The sequence below is a fragment of the Ictalurus punctatus genome, chromosome 6 (assembly GCF_001660625.3).
Source record: "Ictalurus punctatus breed USDA103 chromosome 6, Coco_2.0, whole genome shotgun sequence".
In the NCBI taxonomy this organism is placed as follows: domain Eukaryota; kingdom Metazoa; phylum Chordata; class Actinopteri; order Siluriformes; family Ictaluridae; genus Ictalurus; species Ictalurus punctatus.
In genome coordinates this window covers 25,129,909-25,153,679 of record NC_030421.2, presented here as the reverse complement: position 1 = coordinate 25,153,679, position 23,771 = coordinate 25,129,909, and the positions used below count along the sequence as shown (strand labels likewise).

At 38.3% G+C, this 23,771-nt stretch overlaps 2 protein-coding genes across 5 annotated transcripts in view; one reads left to right on the top strand and one right to left on the bottom strand.

Annotated features, from left to right (window-relative positions):
- Positions 1–3,859, top strand: part of csrnp3 (cysteine-serine-rich nuclear protein 3) — a 34,056-nt gene extending 30,197 nt beyond the window's left edge. For all 3 annotated transcript variants that reach the window (XM_017470526.3, XM_017470529.3, XM_053681056.1), the window contains one exon: positions 657–3,859. In XM_017470526.3, coding sequence (XP_017326015.1) covers positions 657–1,820 — 1,164 coding nt within the window. In that variant the 3' untranslated portion in view covers positions 1,821–3,859. The remainder of the gene's footprint in view (positions 1–656) is intronic.
- A 6,842-nt stretch (positions 3,860–10,701) lies between these two features.
- Positions 10,702–23,629, bottom strand: galnt3 (UDP-N-acetyl-alpha-D-galactosamine:polypeptide N-acetylgalactosaminyltransferase 3 (GalNAc-T3)). Of its 2 annotated transcripts, none has more exons than XM_017470536.3 (11): positions 23,241–23,629; positions 20,035–20,634; positions 19,104–19,276; positions 16,810–16,959; positions 16,164–16,398; positions 15,885–16,002; positions 14,707–14,907; positions 13,265–13,396; positions 12,756–12,857; positions 12,272–12,424; positions 10,702–11,828 (listed from the first exon to the last, which is right to left on the bottom strand). In XM_017470536.3, exons 2-11 carry the CDS (start codon positions 20,529–20,531, stop codon positions 11,715–11,717), a joined length of 1,875 nt encoding a protein of 624 aa, XP_017326025.1. In that variant the 5' UTR covers positions 20,532–20,634; positions 23,241–23,629; the 3' UTR covers positions 10,702–11,714. The 2 variants fall into 2 exon arrangements, with proteins under 2 accessions (XP_017326025.1, XP_017326023.1); XM_017470534.3 differs by lacking the exon at positions 23,241–23,629 and adding an exon at positions 21,830–22,361.
- Between the last annotated feature and the right edge of the window lie 142 nt (positions 23,630–23,771).

The following is a 23,771-nucleotide window of genomic DNA, read 5'->3' as shown; positions in this document are numbered from 1 at the left end:
ACACATATACACACACACTTTTAGAAAAGAGGTTCCATCTAGAATTTTAAAGGGTTTATTGCTTTGTCCCTCTGGGGGACCCCAAAACAGTCTATAACACAGGCTTCTAGGATAAAAACACTTTTAGAAAAGGTTCCAAGAAGAACTCTTCTAGAAAGTGTTCCACTTCCTCAAAGGCTTCTGGATAATAATAATGTTCTCAAAGATGCTTAAAACAACATGGTAGTTAGTTCTTTGGAGCAGCAAAGAACCTTCATATCATTTATAGGGTTCTTTAAATACCTAGAACCAATAACTATCCAAAGAATGCTTGAGAAACCCTTTTGTGAATGTAAGAGTAAACACACACTTCTTTCACACAGTTCCTTATTATTATTATTATTTTATTTTTTTTTATTAGTCACTTTACAGATAAAATACAAGTCAAACAAAGTACTAAATTGCAGATTGACAAGTTAAAACCCATTAAGATGCGATCAAGATCATCTTTAATTGAGCTATAGCCTTTTTAAATTAAGGCATCAAGCATGAAAGAGATTACACAGACTGAGCTGATAAAATAAGTTAATTGATGTTAAGACATTTCATGCTTCTACTTTGGCCAACATGATGAGGTTTCATAAACCTTAAGGCTTGGTTGTGTTGTTTCCGTGCAGGTGGACCGCATGTCATTCCCGTGTGGCTGCACTAAAGAGGGCTGCAGTAATGCAGCCGGCCGGATTGAGTTCAACCCCATCCGTGTTCGCACGCACTTCCTGCACACTATCATGAAACTAGAGCTGGAGAAGAGCAGGGAGCAGCAGCAGAGCTCAGCCCCTGGTCCTGCCTCTGTCCCTGCCCCCAATAGCAATGGTTACCACAGTGACACCAATGGCCACTGTAGCCCACTGACATCAGGCCAACATGCTTTAGAATATCCTGTCCCTGATTCTGTCCAGCAGAGTGCCATCATGCATCTGCAAGCTGTGGATGATATGGATGAGGCCTTGGAAGAGGAAGAGGATGAAGAGGAAGATGATGATGAGGAGGAGGAAGAAGAAGAAGACGAGGATGAAAATGAAGATGATGAAGACGAAAGCAGCAGTTTGTGTAGCCTGTCAGACTCGAGTACACAGAGCCTGGCGAACAGTGACTCGGAGGAGGAGGAAGACGACGATGTCGACGAAGACGAAGACAAAGCAGAGGAGTTTGAGGATGGCCTGACCATCGCTCCTTTGTCACACAATGAGGTGGTTTCTCCATCCTCTGTGATGTGCTACTCGGAGAACACGGTCACACAGGAGAACCAAAGCAATGGCAATGCTTATTTTATCAACTCCTCAGCTGAATACTATCAAATGGAGAATGCCAGCTCAGCATCACTTTTAGCAGCTGCTAACCAAGCTAGCGAGAGCTATGGAGGAGATTCAACATATCAAGAAAGGGTGAACAACACTAATGGAGTCTTGGCGCCAGGAGTCTTTAACATGACCACTGAGCATTACACTGACTATTCACAGCCACCTGAGGAACAATACACCAATCATCATTTCACTCTCACTAATGGATCCTCAGCCACTATTGGCTGCTGTGAACCAGAACAGGACAAAAGCATGCAATCGAAAGGGACCTACCACAGCCAATCTGGAGAGCTGAGTCAGATGGAGTACCAAAACTATCTGAACAATAACACAGAAGAGGGATACACGACTAATGGAAACTGTTTTGTGGTAGAGCAGCCAAAAGAGGTATCTCACAGCCTTTCTGAGGTTACCTCTTTAGCAGACACCACCAAAGGACCCCCAATACTGGAGCCTTTCCCTGAGCCCACCCCTGTTTAGATACACGCATTACATATATGAGGAGGAGACACAAATGGTAAGCTATCAAGTGTTTGATTCAAATACCACACAGACTCAAATAATGGTCTTTGTTTCTACACTTGACATAGTTTAGTTTGAAGACGTTGACATGTACGATATTCATAATCATGTATTTTTCAATGAGCCAGAAAAAAAAAATCCATAATTCTAAGTGCAAACTGAGATCATATAAACTGTAAGCTTTAGGCCTGTGCAATGTTATCTGGTATTTCAAAAGTCAAAGTTCTAGTTTTGAGCAGATATTGTGGACTTGAACTTTTCTATGTCTATGTGTCAGTGGTGCAAAAAAGAAAATGTTGCTGTTCATTAATATATTAAAGAAAATGTGTATACTTAATCATTTTGATAAAAGCGCATGTTCTTTTGTAGCTTTTGTTGGCAATCTATGGTTTTTGTATTGATTGCATTGATGTACTGTAAAAAAAAAAAAAAAAGAAGTTAAGTTCTTGTTGTTACATATGTATATCATGCTTTTAAAGCATTTGTAAAAGCATGAAGCCTGATCTTAAAATGTTTGCTGTTTTTGCAATACCAAATCAGATGACTTAAGTTGTGAATATAATACACTTCATGAAGACAATGCACTTTTCCAGAGGCTGATGCCATGCAAAACGGCAAATAGTCTTTAGCAGAGCACTGATAAGGTGAAATATCTCTTACTGGACCATTATTTAATCCTTATTACACCATTCAGGTGGTGAGAGAATGAAAGAGTTCTTCATTTTTAGCATTTCCAACTAATATCTTTGGGATTATACAGGGACATCTGATCAAATGCACTTTGAAAAGCATCAAATTAATTTGTTCTGAGGCATTGCATATCTTTTAAAATGAAGTTATGTGTTCAAATTATTTAAAAAAAAAAAAAAAAGTCTATTGGAAAAAAGGAAGGAAAGAAAGCATATTTCTGAAATTTAAATTGTAGAAAGTTTATTAAGTTAAATTAATCATAATGTGGAGAACCAGAAATCTAGTGATAAAATATTTCCCAATTTAATGTTCCTTAGTACTGTAAAAGAAATTGTATATAGGAGGATTTGCTAAAGAGGCATTACAAATTTGCAGTATTGAATTGACTTCTCTGAGCATCAAATTATGATATGAATTCTAAAGTGAACAAATGATACATTTATAATATATGAACAAATGATTTTTAAAGACTGATTAGTCAGTCGAGTGCAATAGCATAACAGGATAACAAATATGGTCATTTCTGGAGGTCAGCCCTTCATTGCCAGATATCACTTTCAGCTAATTTACTGATTGATCTTGGAATAAAATTGTATTTCACACACAATTACCATAGTGCTACATATTCCTCAATAGTGTTTCGATGAAATGTAAGCTATTTTTAAAGCAGATAGTTGTTTTTCAAGAAGCAGAAAAGAGGACAATCAAATTCCTGCAGTGATTTTGCCAGTGTATAGAAGAACTACAGAGCTCAGTATAGCCAGCATTTTACAGCAGATGGATATGCCATGAATTCATTTCTCAAACAAAATTTTTTGACTAAATCGTTGAATATATAAGAAAGTGTTTCTTAAAGATAAAAAAGATAAATAGTTTTGAAGGAAAACTGGAACATTGCCTTTGGTGTGACTTAACACAAAGTAAATGCCTTTCTTTCTTTCTTTTTTTTTTTTTTAAATTCCATTTCCTCTCAAAAGTAAAATGGGTAATCTTCTCAGACAGACTATGTCCTTATAGTTTGGGTTTGCCTTTGACGTACATGTCCCATTGTTTCCATAGTTTGTGTTTTTGTTTTTATGTTTTTTATTTTACCTCTTGACTTAATGGACAGTGCTTGTATTTGACCTCATTCTCTGTTGGAGTCCATCATATGAAGCGATGTCTTGGCCGTGCTGTAGCAGAAGGCAGCACATCCAGCATTGCCACCACACTCTGTTTGCAGTATTTATTCTGAATGATCTATTGAAATGTGTATTTATTGTGATTTCCTGAAATGGTATGTGCTGAATAAAGCATTTCTTTGCTAATGGTGTCCATCGTGTGTTGTGATTTTGAAAAATAACCATAGCCTAAGACTGTTTGAAATTGTAAAAGAAGTATATATATAACTACACCCTGAACTATATTCTGCAGCAGAATATACTGCCACAGTTATCCTTTTGTATAAACTTGTGACTGCCAGTTGAATTAATTTATGAGCACACTACTTCTGAATGACCTTGCATCATTTAATTATTGAGCATATTTACCATTTCAGTAACTAAAAATGTACCTTTCAGTAGTTAAAGCCAAACATGAGGCAATGAGGAGCTTAAATTGGAATTTAAATACAGTAATCCATAGCAACAATAGCTAATTAATTCTACATTAAGCATTAAGCTGGAACTAAGAACTAAGAAGTTTGATGAAGTTTGAGTTTGAGGAGTATTTGAACAGCAAATGGAAATGGCTAGTCTGAGGGGGTTTATTTATTTATTTATTTATTTTATCTTGATTCTATGAATATACAAAATGGAATGATCAGCTCTATACACCCACCTCCTTATCCTGATAAACCAGTGTAAAGACGAAAATATTTACATACTGAGTCATAATAAGCTGTAATGTGACGCAATAACACTTGTGTTTAATACTAAATGCAGCAATCCCACTGAAGTGATTTTTACATTTTCACCAATCTATTCTCAAATCAATTCCAAACAATGGGACTAATTAATATTAACATTAATAAATAGTTATTTTCATAAATATACATAAATACATACATACAGACAGACAAAATAAACCACAAGTATTAAGCACACAGATAAACAGACTACATTAATATGTATCATTTCACCTCTGTGGGTAACTTGGATGAGATTGAAGACTACTGTTTCTGCCAGGCTCACCTTGCTCTGTTCCATCTTTATCATGTGACTCACAGCACTGATGGGAACCACATACAGATCAATTTTTTTTTTCATGTATTCACTGGCCTACCTGTATTAGTGTATGAAGAAGTTTCTGCATATTGGGGTGGCAGTTACACTTCACCTAGCTCTGATCAGAATCAGAACCACCTTTACTGCCAAGTGCCATGCGTTTACATGTACAAGTCATTTATCTTGGTGTACTGGTGAATAACAGTATGCTATTGTTACGTTCTCCTCAGATACATCCTCCTCAGTACTTACTCAATGTGCAACTTAGAAAGGGAACTAAGTTGAGTTCCATGTTTTTATTTTGGGAGTTTTCAAAATGATGTTTAGGGTGTAGCATACATACTAGCAAAATAAGTAGCATACATAGTAGACTATTTTGGACAGACTCACTATTTCCAAGTCTACAGCTGGGTCGAAAACTCTCATTGTCTCAGTGCCACGTGGAAAATCTGGGGTTTTATTTATTTATTTATTTATTTTCCTATTTAAAACAAACAGAAGGTTTTAGAATATTTAAACATTTAAAACAAAGAAAATAATACGTAATCTCTTCTACTGAATCTACTCAGATGATAGATTTAATCAAAAAATGGACCATAAGGTTTTACACAAACTAGTGGAGTCCATGCCAGCTCAAGTGCACACTGTCATTAAAGCTAAAAGCGGACACAGTGAATACTAAGAAATTCTGAGGATTCTACTTTTCAATCAAGTTGTTGTCAATAATATAATTTGTTAAATAATAAATAGTATAATTTGTAATGAAATTTTTTGTATTTAATTAAATTGAAATGAGAAAAGAATGCACAATAGAAACATTTTCAATAGTGCTCACTTTTGGGCCGCACTATATGTCTACCTACAGTACACAGCTTGGCCCATAACCAAAGTTATATGTGATCAACATTAGTCCTATGGAATGGACCTTTCCACTAATGAACAGAATAGAAAGAGCTGACATAGCAACAATCAGATTATACTCAGTAATTGTATACCTACAAAGTGCACCTGATACAAGAACTAATAAGTGTAGCTACAAGGTAGTGACAAGATGGAAATTTATGGATACATAAAATCAACCTTCAGAATAAAAATTATTTAGAATAAGAAACTTAAATCATGGTGTGATTTCACAGCTTTTTTTAGATACAGTAAGTTTGCGTTATACTATTTTTCATTCCTGAAGAATAAATAGTCTATATAGATTTATGAATTGCTCACTGATTAGCCCAGGGCAATGTTTCCTATTTCATTATGAACCCTATAGTATATGTAAAATTCCTTAGTCTATTAATTTGATCTAAGAAAAATGAATACATGAATAAATAAACCTGGAATTCACTGAGATACATCAGACAGAATTTATACCAGTCTCATCATGCCATAATGTAAATGTAGTTTAATTTGCCTACAGATATGAACTCAGAAATCTCAGAAATTGCAGTTTTGAATGTCTTGCACCACTGCCAGACCTGCCACAAACTGAAATTCAAATAGGAATTCAGACTGCACCCTCTACTGCTCAAAAACACAACTTACAATGTAGGCCTTCTGCCTGTGAAAAGCCTGAACAGTATGATCAGCAGTTGGATGTGTTCTTCTTTATGGTCTATTTGAAAGACCAAAAAGGGGATTTAATTTACTTAATTTATTGTATAACTTAGTGTATTTAAATGTAGTTATATTCATAGTTATATACAAATGCAGTATTTAACAATGCAGCACTGCTGCACAAATTTCAGAAAGGTAAAGCAAACACATGTTATCAACAAGGTCTGTGGGCTTTAAAAAAAAAAAGCTGGTAGGATACATTTACATTACATTTACATTTATTCACTTAGCAGATGCTTTTATCCATTGAGACTTACAAATGATAAAAATACCAGCAAAGCGATATATCAAGCAGAGAACAATACAAGTAGTGCTACCATACAAGATCCATTGAGTTCCAGAAGAAGCAAAGTGCAAGTGCAATTTTTTTTATTATTATTATTTTTTTAATCGAGTTGGTTTGGTGTTCACGGAAGAGGTGGGTCTTTAGCTGTTTTTTGAAGATGGTGAGAGATTCTGCGGTCTGGATTGAGATTGGAAGTTCATTCCACCACTGAGGAACAGTTAGTGTGAAGGTTCTGGAAAGGGACCTTGAGCCACGCTGAGTGGGAACTACTAAACGTCGGTCGCTAATCGATCGCAGATTGCGAGAGGGAACGTAGGCCTTCAGGACATAGTTGAGGTAGGAGGCTGCTGTTCCTGACAAGGTCTTGTAGGTGAGCATCAAGGCCTTGAATTTGATGGGGGCAGCTACAGGAAGCCAGTGGAGGGAGATGAAGAGGGGTGTGACATGGGTTCTCTTGGGCTGGTTGAAGACGAGGCGCACTGCAGCATTCTGAATCATCTGAAGGGGTTTGATGGAGCTGGCTGGGAGGCCTGAAAGCAGTGAGTTGCAGTAGTCCAGTTTAGAGATAACAAGAGCCTGGACTAGTATCTGTGTAGCCTGTTCGGTGAGGTAGGGTCGGATTTTCTTGATGTCTACTTGGATAACCAGAGGTATACTGTGAAAGATGCCTGTAGTAAATTTAAATATATACACTGGTGTTTGAAAGTATATAAAACCTTTTCATTTTTCTATATATCTGAATAAAATTGACCCAAAACATCATCATATTTTTACACAAGTCCTTAAAGAGGACAAAGAGAACCCAATGAAACAAAGGAGACAAAAATATTATACTTGATGACTTATTTATTGAGGAAAATGATCTGATATTACATATCTGTGAGTGGCAAAAGTATAATGAACCTCTAGGATTAGCAGTTTAATTTGAAGGTGAAATTAGAGTCAGGTGTTTTCAATCAATGGGATGATGATCAGGTGTGAGTGAGCGCTCTGTTTTATTTCAAGAACAGGGATATATCAAAGTATGATCTTCACAATATGTTTGTGGAAGTGTTTCACGGCACGAACAAAGGAGATTTCTGAGGACCTCAGAAAAAGAGTTTATGATGCTCATCAGACTGGAAAAGGTTACAAAACCATCTCTAAAGAGTTTGGAGTCCACCAATCCACAGTCAGACAGACTGTGTACAAATGGAGGAAATTCAAGACCACTGTTACCCTCCCCAGGAGTGGCTGACCAACAAAGATCACTCCAAAAGCAAGATGTGTAATAGTCTGCGTCATAAAGGAAACCAGGGTTATTTCTAAGCAACTAAAGGCCTCTCACATTGGCTAATGTTAATGTTCATGAGTCCACCATCAGGAGATCACTGAACAACAATGGTGTGCATGGCAGGGTTGCAAGGAGAAAGCCACTGCTCTCCAAAAAGAACATTGCTGCCTCTCTGCAGTTTGCATAGCTCACATGGGCAAGCCAGAAGGCTATTGAAAAAAAAAGTTGTGGATAAATGAGACCTAAATAGAATTTTTTTAAAGTTTTTTTTTTTTTAATGAGAAGTGTTATGTTTGGAGAACCCTATCCCATCTGTGAAATATGATGGTGGTAGTATCATGGTTTGGGCCTGTTTTTCTGCATCTGGGACAGGACGACTTGCCATCATTGATGGAACAATGAATTCTGAATTATATCAGCGATTTCTAAAGGATAACGTCTGGATGTCTGTTCACGAACTGAATCTCAAGAGAAAGTGGGTCATGCAGCAAGACAATGACCCTAAACACACAAATCGTTCCCCAAAAATGGTTAAAGAAGAATAAAGTTAATGTTTTGGAATGGTCAAGTCAAAGTCCTGACCTTAATCCAATAGAGATGTTGTGGAAGGACCTGAAGCAAGCAGTTCATGTGAGGAACCCTACAAACATCCCAGAGTTGAAGCTGTTCTGTACTGAGGAATGGGCAAAAATTCCTCCAAGCCGATGTGCAGAACTGACCAACAGTTACTGGAAACGTTTAGTTGCAGTTATTGCTGCACAAGAGGGTCACACCAGATACTGAAGCAAAGGTTCACATACTTTTGCCACTCACAGATACAGTGTCCTCCACGAATATTGGTACCCTTGGTAAATATGAGCAAAAAACACTGTGAAAAATTTTGATTAAAAAAAATATTGTTTAAATAATGACATCAGCACAAGTGTATTATGTGGGTAAGAAACCCTATTTGAAGATCTATGTCAAGGGGCAAAGTGTTTGTCTGTGCTTGCGTGGGCCTCCTGTCAGTCATTTTATATACACTTCCCAATGCCCCGATCTCAGTCTGCCCCATGTCAGTCTATTCAGAAAGAAAAAAACATGCTTGTAACATGTGCTTTATTTCATAGTAGTTCTCTAGATTCTCAAACAGTAGGCTAGACAAGGCGAATTGTGCCTAGCTTTAGCTAGCACAAACGGTTACAATGCCAATACTGCATTGAATGCAGTGAACACGGAATAAGGAGGTTTGTGGCAAGTTTATCAGCTTGAAAGCAGCCACCCAGCAGGTTTTTGTTTTGTTTTGAGGAGCAATATCTGATTAATTGAATTCTTAATTCTCACATGTAGAGTTTTTAAACTATAATGCTAGCTTATTTTGCAAATTTCTTAATGAAAAGAGATGCATTGCACAGTACACGCATACACATACCTGGCAGCGTCATTTTGATAATTATATTTCTGTTTCCTCATTGAATGCATATCATACATTCTCACTGGACTGTAGAATTGCACATGGCATTAGTTAGTATGTGACCTTTATTTATTAATGCCAAAAATGATGTGGTGGGGAAATGTTTTAAGATGGTCATAAACTGATTTATCTTTAATTTTGGAATAGTGAATCATTGGTATATAACTTTTTTTCTTCTGTCTTATCCAGCTGTGGTTGCCAGTGTGAGGCTAAAAACATAACTGATATTAAATGTGGCCTACTCTTTAATCAGTTTTCATTTTGAAAAATAAAGTGATCACATTGTATTGAGGAACGCACTATATCATAAAGACAGTTCTGGGTCAGATTAGTACATCATTCAGGAATCATTGACATACTGGATATTTATACATTCTTCACACCCTGCATTTTACATTACTGCTTTTGTTTGGGGATCAGTGTGCATTATATGCCATTTCAAACATAGCCACCGTGTATAGCAAAACAATGAGGGTTGTGCACAAAAGATCTCAAAAAAGAGTGGAGCTGGGAACATGGTGAGTGGCTTGACTCCCTTACGTTGTCTTACCCTATGTATATAGTCCAATGTTTAATGGTTAGTTGACCTTTTAAAAATCAGGCTTTTGATTTGACCAAAAATCTTTCTTGGGGGCAGTATTATTCTGAGATTTATCTACTTCTAATAGTAGGAAATGTATGAAAAAATATTTCCAAGAGCAAAACTATCACTGCAGGGGTACTGATTAAACTGACTCTGAGCCCTAGGCAGAGGGACCTGAACTAAAACATCTGCATTTTCAGCAGATTGGAAGGGGCACATCCTGCATTTCCATGGGGCCCAGAAATATGTGGAACTCCCCAGACAATGAGTGTGAAAACAACTGAATAATCATAAATGTTACGCATTCTGCCAAATATACTGTAAGCAGGGTTCAAATGATGTCAGTTATAGAGTATAAAGCTTTATCAAGAGCTTAAAGTCAGTCAAGAGTAGACATATGTCAGACAAGAATTTCAAGTTTGTTAAGTTGCAAAACTTTGTTCATACTTATTCACTATCTCATTCACTAGCACTTCCAGTTTGTTCAAATTCACTTGCATGTGGATCTTGTTTTTCGCTAAGATTTCTGATAACTATATTGATTCTTTCAGTGATAAACCTCTTGAACAAAGCAAGAATAGCCCATATACTATTACTATTACATTCTTCTATTATATAACATTCACATATTAATATATAGCTTCTACTGCATTGAATTTTTGTCATTTTAGTATTCGTTTGTTAATATGTCTATGTTTAAACAAAAAAAAAGAAAACAAAACAAAAAACAGCCAGCCTGTTGAAGATCATAAAAAGTTTTTGGAATGTTTATTTTAAAAACATACATTGCCTTTGTTCATTGACATTTTCTTGTGTTGTTAATTTACAGTACGTTTTACCACCATTTCTCTGTCCACAATAATACTTTACAAAGTATTATTTAAACAAGGTGTCATGTGTGAACAAAAACATTCACTAACTCAAACCCTGACCCAGAGAGTAAAATGGGAAAAATCGTAACTGTTGCATGGACTGCTGACTCAAGAGGCCAAAGTCCACTTAGTAGTTTCGGTGCGTAAACAATTGACAAATAATTGAAAATTACAAGCACTGGTTTTGTTCACTACCCATGGATTTGGTAGTCTGTTAGAAAATACAGCATGTGGGGGACTTCGAACCAATGACAGACACTTTCAATAAATACAGACCATGCGTGTCACCAAAATTGTCTGTCAGTCAGTTCTGTGTTTGAAAAAAGGCTGTCAGTGAAGGAAAGGAATTAGTCAGTGCATGGCAGTGACCTAGATCATCCTATTAATTCAGGATCTCATTTATCAAGCCCATTCACGATCAACACATTTGGAGTAGGGGTAATTTATAGTGCATACGGGGGGAATTGCACTTAATGAAACTGGGCTTACAAATATTCTTTGGTGCATTAAAATGTGCAGTTTAGACCAACTTCAGATTAGCACCCTAAAAAATTGTGAAGGCCTCTGTTTTTGTTAGATTCTTACTGTGAGACAGTGGTAACAGCCCTTTCAATAAAGAGAGAAAAAATGTTTGAGAAACATTAATCGTTCAGAAGTCTTCACTTGGTGCTTTACTGTACAACTTCAGCATACTTCCTGAAGGTGCCTCGTTGCTTTTTTTTTTTTTTTACTTTATTGTGCAAGTACTTTCTATACATGCATACCACTTAATGATATTCAAATCTTTCCAGCAGCAGTTATTTCACATATAAAAATAAATTAAAATTTTCTTGTTCAGAAGTTCGGTAACAATAGTGTGTATTTTAACTGGCTTGTTCTCTCAGATGAAAGACCAAAGCTGGAATCTGTCCGCTGGGTTGCAGGGGACCATGGAGGGGTTTTCATAGCGAGCGCTCAGGCACTGCTTCCGCCTGTGGTTATAAAACAGCTGATTCTACAGAGCCAAAGAGGAGCACACAGAGAGGCGATTGGCAACATATCACTACTATCCAATGAAAGCAAACACTAAGAAATTTATAGCAAGAAATACAAGAAAAATACAGCTTCTCTCCATTTCTAAAAACAGAGAAAAGATGCACAAAGAACACAGGTTCATGTGTTTGACTTGAGCACGCTGTTAAGCAAGGGATATGTCTCTCGTTCATTCTTCTGCTACCTCAGACAACCATGCCCTAACACGTTATTAAATGTAACAGATTATTACGCTTTATCAGACTAAGAAAGGCTGTACAGAGAACTATACAATGCTACAGTGCTTTAGGCCATTCAGAACTCATTAGAGTGCTGCTTAAGTACAGATCAAACCGCATGACTAGCCACAGGGGAGATGGATTAGTAAACAGTGTAAAAATGTGGCAGCTCTTAAAGTTTCATTACCTCCTGCAGCTCCCATTTCTGTTCAGGTCCAGTGAAGGAGTTGTGGCCTTTATACTGACAATCCTGGAGTTTCACCAGACCATCAGTTGCATGCAGGCAAAGCTCCTTCTGAATGTTGTGTCGTATTTCATGGTGCGTTGAATACTCAAAGTACTATACATGTATGTTTTGAGAGGAAGAGGAACGCAACATTATTTAACACAAATCCTAGTTGAAAAGTTTGTGTATTTCATATAATGCATACAATGTGTGTGCTATAAAATAGGGATGAAGTAATTCATATTAAATCCTCAGATTCCATTCACCAATTTAAATACTTTAAAATAATAATAATAATAATAATAATAATAATAATAATAATAATAATAATAATAATAATAATAATATAATAACGACAACTTAAAATACACTTTACTTCTTCTTACAAGAGGGAGGGAAGGAGGAAGATAAATATTAGAAAGAACTATTAGATGGTAATAGTTACCTGGTTGCCTCCCATGCCATGGCATGGGTACATGATGAGCGCCTTGTCTCCCTCGTTGTTCTCTCCTGCATCCAGACATGTGTCCTTCCCTGTGTTCTTTATCTGGGGATAGAGTGTGCACACAGTCAGAAATTAAAAGACAGAGAGATGGGGTAGATAGAGGCAAGAGTTGGATGAAAAAATAAATTGGAGAAGGAGAGGGCCATCAGGGCAGTAAGATCCAAGCTGTTAAAACATGGAACTGAGCTTTCTCCAAGACCCTCTGCAGGGAGAGATGCATTGCGGGAAACCACAGTGGCCAGACACAACATTCTGTGGTCTGGAGTATTGGAACGAGGAGAAAGACAAAGAGAGAGAAAGACTGAAGGAAGAATCAAGAGAGCCAAATGAAGGGGGAGAGATGAGAGAAAAAATGGGCAGAAGAAGGCAATAAATGGAAATAATGAGTGAAAATGAAACACGCCGCTGTGTACACATACACACACACGCATGCACGCGCACGCACTTACTGCGCCAAACTGCAGTGGGTTGAGATCAGGCATGAAGACCTCTGGGTACACATTTTTTAAATACCAGTAGAAGCTCTTACACTGTAGCCTCTCACGGAGCTCCAAGCGTTTGGAGACGTCTCCAAATGTTCTCTGTGGAAACAGAACCAGATTGCCATTAATAAAAGTTAATAAAGGTAAAGTGAGGGATTAATTTCTGAAGCAGCTTATGAATCAGGAGAACATCATCCATTCTGTTGCCCCAAGGCTATATAGGAACTGGTTATAGGCAGTATTTTCCCCTAGGGTTTAAACTAGCAGCAGGTCTTGGCTACATGTTGAAAGTCTGGTGATGGTTTTCAGTGGTTTGGGCCATGAAAGAGCAGCAAGTCTTGGATTCAAGTTGAGAGTCTGGCAAGATGCCTTTACAATCAACTCAACACTGCAAAATGACCAAGGAATTTTTTTTTCCCACAGCAAAATATGTGGCCACAAATCTTAATAATATGACAGCACAACCATCTAGACACAGAAAATGATGAATATCCAGAGTACATCTAGTACTGTCTTTATGCCGTGCCCATCTAAGTCATGACTACCTAAAAATTGAATAAACTCTCAGTGGAACATTCTTGGATATGTAGAGTATATTCATCATTCCAAAGTGGCCTTGCTGTGAAACCACAACAGTATGGGGTTAAGTATGATCCAATGTCCATTATAGGAGACCCTACATCTGTTCATAGAGAGTCTAGGCACAGATCAGTGCATGATCTTTGTGTGGAAGATCTCCATTAAGACAAGTGCAGCCTTTACACACTTTCAGATCAAAACTTGGTATAATGTGAACATGAGAAACTCGACCCACAGAAAAACAAAGAATACCAAGAGTATGGAAGTCTAAGAATGACTTTCTTTGTTCCTCCTCTGTTCACTTTATCCAGCACAGACATTATGACCAACTTCTAGGCACATGATTAATCCTAGATTTTATTTAATTGAATTATGCTCATAGTGCTTCATTGAAAGTCATTTTCAGTTTTGGATTTGTCTTAATCTGTGTCTGGAAAATACTAAATCCATACATGCTTAACTTGGCCAGCAAGAGTTAAGTGTCAGGTTACAAAAACCAGTTCTTGACAGTCTCAGCCAAAGAAGCTATGTAATTTCTATACATAAGTATTTAGTATAAGTATATGTATACTGTATAATCAAGTGTATTAATGGTCTGTTGCCAGGAAGTACAACTTATGTCTGTAGCATGTTAAAGCCATCAACAGTGGTATCCCCTTGTCACAAAGCGCATTCATCCATCTGTCAACCTGGACATTAATGAAATCTCAGTCAGAGACTATGAAGAAATGAAAAAAGAAGAGACACTGTTTCTGGAAGTGGATGATAACCCTGTACCACTGTGCCAAACAACTTGAATCTAAACTAACAGCATAAAAACCTTGCATTACCTCTTTAGACATCTGCGCCGCCTGCTGGTTCCTGCGGTAGAAGATCTCCTTATAGTCATCCATCCAGACCTCAGCCAGCCTCACCTGATTACGGGCAATCACTTGAGTGCCCTTGGGGAAGGTGTGAGGGCTTTTGGTGCGGAACACATGGCCCACAATGGAGCAGGGGATGATCTCCAACTGACCCCCACACTGCCATACCTGTATTTATGGTAACAAGGAGAGAACATATGCAGATTATTTCATATACTACTACTTTCTATACAACTAGGTTTTAAAAAAATCAGTTTTGTGGACATTCAGAAAAGCTAATGAATAGCTTTACATTTTAGTCTATGAACTGACAGTATTTTGAAAGAATTTCTCTCAAATCCTAAAAATGATCCAGAACCACGGTTGCCAGGGTCACGGTTTTTTATGCCAAATTGGGATAGCTTTGGAACAAGGTTATGGTAGAAAAAGCAAGTCCATGTGTGCATTTTTGGCTAATTTAGAAAATAGTCTGCAGTTGCCAAGATATTGTTTTAAAGCAAATAATAAAAATCTAAACTTTAAATAAATAAATATACAATGGGTATGGTAAACAAAGGGGAAGTGTAATTTTTTAAGGATTATGCAGTGGTTAATGGTCAACACATTGCAGATAAGCCGTCTGCAAACCAGAAATGTGTGTGTACCAAGGTGAACTTGATTCCAACCCAAAGCCTGAGAAAAACATGAAAAAAGCGTAGCTCCCTTTTCCATTGCCTGAACTTTTTGGGATAGTTTCAGGTCTTGTTGTGCGTTTTTTTTTTAAAGGTAGTTTGGCTGCAAATTTTGCTGTGACCTGGCAAGCTTGTCCAGAACTTTGAATTGTTATCCTTTGAGTCATTACTTAATGAGGACAGAAGGCCATGAGTCACTATATCTATGTCTTCATTCTTCTTTTTGCACAGGATATATAAAATATACCAGTTTAAATTAATTTAAAAACTGATTCCTTTTTGTAGAAAACAGATGACAGATGGGAAGACTGGGCATGAGGCAAGAACACACCCTAAATGGGATGCCAGTCCATCACAAGGCAGCATGCACACATACATTCACATATTTATTCATACCCAGGGTGAATTTATAGTCACAAAGAGTAAATTCTTAAACACCCCCCCCCCCAACCACCCCTGCCTCCCATTTCTTACCCTGAAGGACATTTCAATATTCTCTCCTCCCCAGATCTCCATCTCCTCGTCATAGCTCCCAATGTGATAGAAATAATCTTTAGAGATAGAGAACAGTCCTCCAGCGAATGCTGGTGTTCTGTACAGTACAGGAAAAAAACCATTAATTTACATAAGTAAACTCTGCTTAGATCAGTATGTAAATCTAAGCAAACAGAAGGGTAATTCTCTGCAAAGTAATCCTAGAGTCCTGGTTTCTTTACAATGCCTTATCTGTTTAATCCATGTTCTGTGTCTTACTTGATGGGGTAGGTCTCATCTTTGCGTCGCTTTTTTTCATGATCAGGCAAACTCTCCCAGCCAAAGGACAGGGCCCAGTCAAAGTTGCCCCGATTGTGGTTCTGCCCATATGGAGAAGGCTTCATGAACTCAAACGTGTTTAGGTCAATAGTGGTGATGTCTGGACTCACCACTGCCGTGTAGTTCTCTGCTATCCGGGCCAGTAAAGGCTCCAGCCAGCCATGAAAACATTCACCTGCACAAGAAGAGCATTTAAGAGATTAGTCCTTTACCCCTGTGGCAGAAGTCGGAACTGAGTGTTTCAAGGATATTCAATCTTCAAGCACTAAGCGGGGGAGAAGTGTGGGTACGGACCAAACTGACATGCCAATAACAACAGTGTAGAGCTGCATGCTTGTGAGGCTTGGGTGCGCTGGAATATCTCTATGTAAACAGTGTGTGAAACCACACTGACTAATAACAATTTTTATGAGCTTAACCAGCATGACACAAAGGCACACACTTTCCAGTGAGGGCCATCATTACTGCCATCATGCTTGTTTTGCTAGAGAAAAAGCTCTGAGGTGACTGCACTGCAAGGTACAGTTTGGGCATGTATGAGTACAAAAGCCCCAAACTCATGATGACTCAGTATTTTTTTACTTACAATGAGCATCGAGGAAAGTGAGGGTGTCTCCGGTGGCTACCGAGGCTCCTAGCAGTCGTGCAGTGATGAGGCCTTTCCTTTCCGGTTGTCGCACCACACGCACAATGTGCAGTTGCTTCAGATACTCATCCAGCTCTTCCTTCAGCTGTTCTGTATGGTAGAAAACCAAAACACAGAGAACACAGTCGAGGTGTGCACTTGTGCATACATACACAATTTTCATTTTTAAGGAAACAGAATCTAAGCAATGCCATGTGAAAAGCTGTAGTAAAGTCCATAAATAATCATATAATGGCCATCTTTGCTGATTTGCCTTTGAAGCACAGCAAAGTGCAGTTTAAATAAAACACTGAATTTAAGGTCAAAGGGAAAAACATCAGAGAAACCTTATAGAACATTTATGAAGACTTCAGCAGTGGATGCATGAAGAAAATAATCATAAAGAAAAACTGCTCAACATAATAAGAACACTATGCACTACGTAGGGATTTATATGTCAGCGACGACCATAAATAGAAGCTTACACCAGAATGGCCTCAATTACCCTAGGCCTGTAGGGTCCTAGGACAAAATAATTTTGACAAAAATTAACCTGTACCAGAGAAATAGAATGAGGAAAGTATGCAGAAAAATAACCTACTAATAATTCAAAGAAAATTGACATGCATGACAGCCAGTAGAAATGACTCTCTTCTCTTCACACTGATTGTGAATTTGGTACAGAAGCATCTTTTCTGTTCTATCCCTTTTAATCTTTTCTTTCAAAAAATTACAGACATGCTCTGCTCTCATGGATATCAAACAATTGATAACAACACAGGTTTAGCAAAAAATAAATCTTTGTTAAATATAAGTGTGCAACAATTATTGTCACCCCTATGAATTCATATGAGAAAAATATACTTCAAGTATATTCCCATTGATATTTTACATTTTGTTTAGTACACCTGGGTGACTAGGAACAGGAAATTGTTCAACCATGACTTCCTGTTTCACAGGGATATAAATATGAGGAAACACATAGGCCAAATTCCCTTAGTCATTCATAACAATGGGTAAGACCAAGGAATATAGGTGTGATGTGCGGCAAAAGGTTGTTGAGCTTCACAAAATGGGAAGTGACTATAAGAAAATAGCATAAGCACTGAAAATACCCATTTCCACCATCAGGGCAACAAATAAGAAGTCCAAATCATCTGCAAATGTTATGAATCAACCTGGAATTGGACATGTGTCTATATTGTCTCAACACAATGTGAAGAGGATGGTTCAAGTGGGCAAAAATTTCCAAGGATCACAGCTGGAGAATTGCAGAAGTTAGTTGCGTCTTGGGGACAGAAAGTCTCCAAAACTACAATCCGAAGTTACCTACATCACCACAAGTTGTTTAGAAGGGTTTCAAGAAAAAAGCCTCTACTCTCGTCCAAAAACAAACTCAAGCGTTTTCAGTTTGCCAGACACTACTGGAACTTCAAATTGGATCGGGTTCTATGGTCAGATGAAACCAAAATAGAGCTTTTTGGCAATAAACACCAGAGGTGGTTTTGGCGCACCAGAGGTGGTTTTGACGCACACGGAGAGGTAGCCATATGGAAAAGTCCCTCATGCCCACGGTTAAATATGGTGGTGGCTCTTTAATGTTTTGGGGCTGTTTTTCTGCCAGAGGACCTGGATATCTTGTTAGGATACACGGCATCATGGACTCTATTAAATATCAACAGATATTAAATGAAAACCTGACTGCCTCAAAGTACCGACTAAAAGGGTGGCAATAATTGTTGCACACCTATATTTAACAAATATTTTTTAATAAACCTGTGCTGTGTTTGCAATTGTTTGATATCCATGAGAGAAGAGTATTTTTGTGAATTTTTTTAACGAAAGATCAAAAGGTTAAACAAGTTTCCACAGCCTTCTTTGCTCATATTTACCAAGAGTGCCAATATTAGTGGAGGGCATTGTACTTGCCATATGCCACTTCACTTGTTAGTAGAATGACCACATCATCAAAGATACTCTCTGTTTTAGGGTTCCATAGAGGAAGTATATAAACTTATAAACTACACTGTGTCATGACTCCCACAAGTATTACAGCCTCCCCCAAAAACCCTCAACAGATACTGAAAACCGCTATCACGGGCAGATATGCTTTCTGCTCTACAGCCCATTATGGTACAAAAATAAACCCAGGCCATCCTGTCCTACCATAGCAGTTTGCCTAGAGAGCTATAAAGTTGGCCACCTGACTGACTTTAGTTCAGTTAAACACATGGGTGGTCCTGTGAACTTGTTACCGTCTGTGCTGGCGTCATCAACAAGGATGATCTCTTTAAGAAGAAGGACAGGAGAGGTGTGGAGCACACTGTAGACAGTCCGTAGCAATGTGCTCCACCCCTCGTTATGGAACACGATGATCACGCTCGTGGTCGGCAAGGGTGGGCAGCGCCTAAATGTCTGCTCTATGCATCTGAAGGAAAGCGAGGGAAAAATAGAGAGAAATAGTTGGAATAATGCTTGGAGAGATGGAGCAAGACAGATGCATGCCATTCCCCACTGCCATAAAGCAGGGTGTACAACCATAAGGTGAATACATCCATAAAATATCTGTGGCTCTCTGAAAGACAGACACCCTTAACAACAGAAAAGAACAATAAAATGGGGCTTGGTACAGGCTAAAATGCCTAGTCAAACTAATAAGAACAAGAACAGACTTGTGTAATTAGCCAGACATAGCTCAACATATTCCTTCTTTCCTCTTTTTCTGTTCAATCAGTCTCCTCAACTAGGCAGACATGCTGAAGCAATGTCTCAGGAAAAATTCTGTGGTTTTTCAGAGCAACAGCCAAATATAAATAGTGTGTTTGGGTTTTAGCCTCAGTGCGTGCTAGAAATTGAAATATGCATGTTATCATTTCTATTTAATGATGGTTCTTTCATTCATTATGTTTTCTGGAATTTGGTCATTTGTGTCTAAAGAGGACCATATAATACTTAACTAAAGCACTAGATGGCACTATATTTACCAATAGACCAATACATAGTCTAGCACAATATTAGAGTTGAGTTTGGATTATATTAGATTTTATTATATTATATTCTACATTTGGTGTCAATTTCTTATAGTCAGATTCACATTATTGGCCAGTCTAGTCTTTGCTAAAACCAGACAAATACCGTTGCTTAGCTAAGTGTTGTTAGATAACAAAATACAAAGTGCCTACGTACTCTGGCGGCCTTGTATCAGGGCCGAGGTCTCGACTGAGTGAGATACGATCACTAGCGTACAGGTTAAAGCAGTGTTTCTCCTCGCCTTTCTCCTTCTCCTTCTGCTCAGCTGGTCCGAGGTTCTCTGTATGGAAGGGTTTCCCTGAGGCGCCTGGGGCACTGGGATTCTGTGGGGGTCTTTCCAGCACAGGCCTCAGCTCTGCAGCTGTGTAGTAACCAGACAGACAGGGCTGGCTGACCTTGCTCTCCTGCTGTCTCACTGGGGCTCGGATCTGCATCTTTGGCATGGCGTCCCTAAAGTTATTCATGGCTCCCATTACCATGCCCAGCATGGTGTCCCGTTTCTCTACAATCCCTTTTAGCCAGGGCTCCTCCTGTGGGTCCTGACTGACCACCTCTCTTTGCATCAGGAACAAAAATGTGACAAACACTAGAGCCACAATGGCAATCTTCCATGGGTGCAAACGCCTGCGTAGCAGTCTGCGGATCAAAGTCATACTTCTGTGGTGGGAATGAATAGTGGTGTGTGTGTACTTCTAGAGTGTTGCAGACAATGATTCACCTGACACAGGATGTGAGTAACATAACTAACTCCTAAACCTGTGAAAGAAGAAAAAAATCAGTGACAAACATTACCTGTATGCACAATCTTATGGGTAATATTTAGTTATGGTTATAAACAGAGCTGGGTATAACGCGTTACAAAGTATTCTAATTACTTTTTCTGATAATGCAGTAATGTAACGCATTACATTTTAAATTGATGTAATTTGATTACAGTTACTGATGTCAATAAAATTACATTACTTGCGTTACAAATTTATTTGGCACTGTACAATTTTGCATGGCACTGTAGCAGCTAAACCCATACAGTGATAGCTTAGTTGTGCCTCCCCTAGTTTAGTGACATCAAACTAGCCTATTTAGAAAAGTTTTATATTTTATCGGGCTGGTCAGTGACAACACCCGAGGCAAGTTTTATGATAAATCCAACTATTTCTGATCATGTCATGCATTGACGCATGCAAAAATGACTGACAGAACTATCAGTTTCACGTTGTAGTTTATTTTTGTAGGTTTGATAGATATTTAAAGTAACTTGAAAGTAATTAATAATCTGATTACTTTTTACATGCAATAATCAGTAATGCAATCAAATTACAATTTTAAAGTAGTAATTAGTCATCTGTAGTGGATTACTTTTATTCTGAGTAATTTACCCAACACTGGTTATAAAACAATTCCATTTTAAAGAAAGCCCAGTTTATATACTTATGAGTATAGGACTGGGAAAGGAAAAACTCTGAGGTATTTTACTCAGTTTCAGTGTCTAAGGGATCCAAAATAAACATTTTCATTGACATTTAAGATTTTTTTTTTTTAAGGATGACTGGGAAATTATTCTCAATGAGAGAAACGTGTTTTTATGTCTTTTTATACATTCTCCAGGAAATTACTGCAGAGGTTTCACTCCTACCAAACTGAAACATGGTAACAATAAGGACCTCGGGGGGGGGGGGGGGGGGGGGGGAATCTCTATCTATCTAAGTGAAGTTATATGGAGTAATATGAATTGTGAGGGACTGGAGCTCAGCAGTCCCCCTTCACTTTGCAATATGTCATGCTTTACAAAATAATTTAAGACTTTAAACAAGGTGTAGAATGACGTGAAGTGATGAAAGCAAACATATTACTAGGTCAATGCTGCATGACTTAGTAGTGTCAAAATGTCACCTATATAGCCCACACAAAAGATACATTCAAGGGTGGATTTCATTGAAAATCATCGTCTTACCCAGACTACTGCCATAACATACGGCATGCCAGTAAAAACATATAATCCAAGTCTCATCGAGACAGGTGAGGTTTTATTTCAAGCAGAATTCCAACACGGGAAACTTCTAATAAAGTTACAATCCAACCAAAATCGCTTCAGTGTTTGTTACACAATACCAAATAACGAAGATTAAAAAAAAAAAAAAAAAAAAAAAAAATTAAAAATGACTCCACATGCGAAAGCCTGGTTTGTATTTGTCTATTCGTGTTTGACCAGCGGTGTTCTCACGGAGATTCATCCGGAATAGTTTTAAAAGGTCAGGTTTTAGTCCAAACAGGATTCCAACCGTCTCAAACCCTGAGGGAACAGCCACGTAACGAAAGACAGCATGTCTCTCTCAGGAATCTCGACTTCCGTATGCTGTATCCAGGTGTGCTTGTCAGGTAAGTTCGGAGGCGAGCATGCACCACGCATGCGCAGAGGCCACCTATACAACCACTCCACGCCAGGGCTACATAAAGGTACAAAGGATGTCCCCACGATGGTGCCACCCAAGAGATAAGGAAAAGTGCAATTCGGTGCCTTTATTTCTGAAAATGTGAACACTTAACTAACAAATTTACTTTAAAAACCCAGTGCTGCATCAAACATAACGATTTTGCGTCAGGTTTTGATGTACCATAGTCTATTAGGGCATGTTTTGTAATGGTTTTAATAGAAACTGTAATGGTCCCTTTGGGTCTCTACTGGTAATTTGTTGCCTTCTATTGGTGGCATGTTATGTCTAGTGGAGACCATTAAGACCTACGTCCTTAATACGTCTAACTACGTAATGGAAATGATTTGGTAATGATTTTAATGGTTAACAGTTGATGCTTTGTAATGGTATTTGGAAACCATTAGAATTTCTGTGATGGTTTCTATTTTGTTTTGGGGGTCCCCCCATATGAAGTTGTCATATAGACTGGTTTTAAATGTGTTGTAAATGTATGTTAATAGCTGTTTAGGCGACCTACATGTCTGAAACTAGTGTAACCTGTTTAAATTCTCCCAAACCGGCTCCAGAAATGTCTGGTTTTAAGGTGAGCCAGGCTAGGTCCATAAACCGGATGCTATCGTTTGTATTGTACTGTATTAATGTTGTTTAGTGTTATTAATTACACTTTGGGACGTAGTTTGAGGATCCTGATAAGTTAACCGGCTTCTCGCGAGCCCCTCGCGCTTACACGGTTGCTGGGATACCGTGAGCGGAGGAACGCGCGCGAACCGCATCAAAATAGAAGCACACAGAGAGAGAGAGAGCGAGAGAGAGAACCAGCGCAAACTTCTAATAAAGTTACAATCCAACCAAATGCACGTCGGTATTTGTTGCATAACAACATTTAACAACGCAAAATATATATATATATATATACCTGCTCAAACTTACCCCACGTGCGTGTTTAACTTCTCGTGTTTGATCGCCGGCGGGCTCACGGAGGTTCATCCGGATTCTTTTAGAGATTACCAAAATCATTGATAACCCCGATGTCTGACAGAGACAACATAGAGATGACAAGAAGTAATGCCCTATTCTTATATGTGATGCCTATATTTTATTTTGTCGTTTAGGAAGGGAAAAAATGACCATCGCATTCGTGGAAAAAAAAAAAAAAAAAAAAAAAAGTTGGTTAATCCATGTTGTCTCCGCACGCGCACGGAGCTGATAGCGTGTAAAGGAAACACAGCAGAAGCGATGGCCATGCGAGACAGAAACAGCGGTGTGTCTGTGGCTGTTCAGCTCTATACACGGACATGCCAAGAAGGGGCACCAGCTTCAGCTCCACGAGACTTCCCCCTCTGTCCTTCCTTATTGGCACCTCACTGAGCAAGCAAAGTGGAGCTGCAGCTACTGCAAGGATTAAAGTGTAATATGATGATTCCTCATCATCTGCCTTGTTGTTTTATTTATTTGGTTTTT

Excerpts from the sequence above, each read along its gene's own strand:
- galnt3 (XM_017470536.3), bottom strand. The coding sequence starts at position 20,531 with ATGACTTTGATCCGCAGACTGCTACGCAGGCGTTTGCACCCATGGAAG. Across the intron at positions 14,908-15,884 it reads ATATTGAAATGTCCTTCAGG|GTATGGCAGTGTGGGGGTCA; the intron begins GTAAGAAATGGG and ends CCATAAATACAG. Across the intron at positions 13,397-14,706 it reads CGGCGCAGATGTCTAAAGAG|AGAACATTTGGAGACGTCTC; the intron begins GTAATGCAAGGT and ends CTGTTTCCACAG.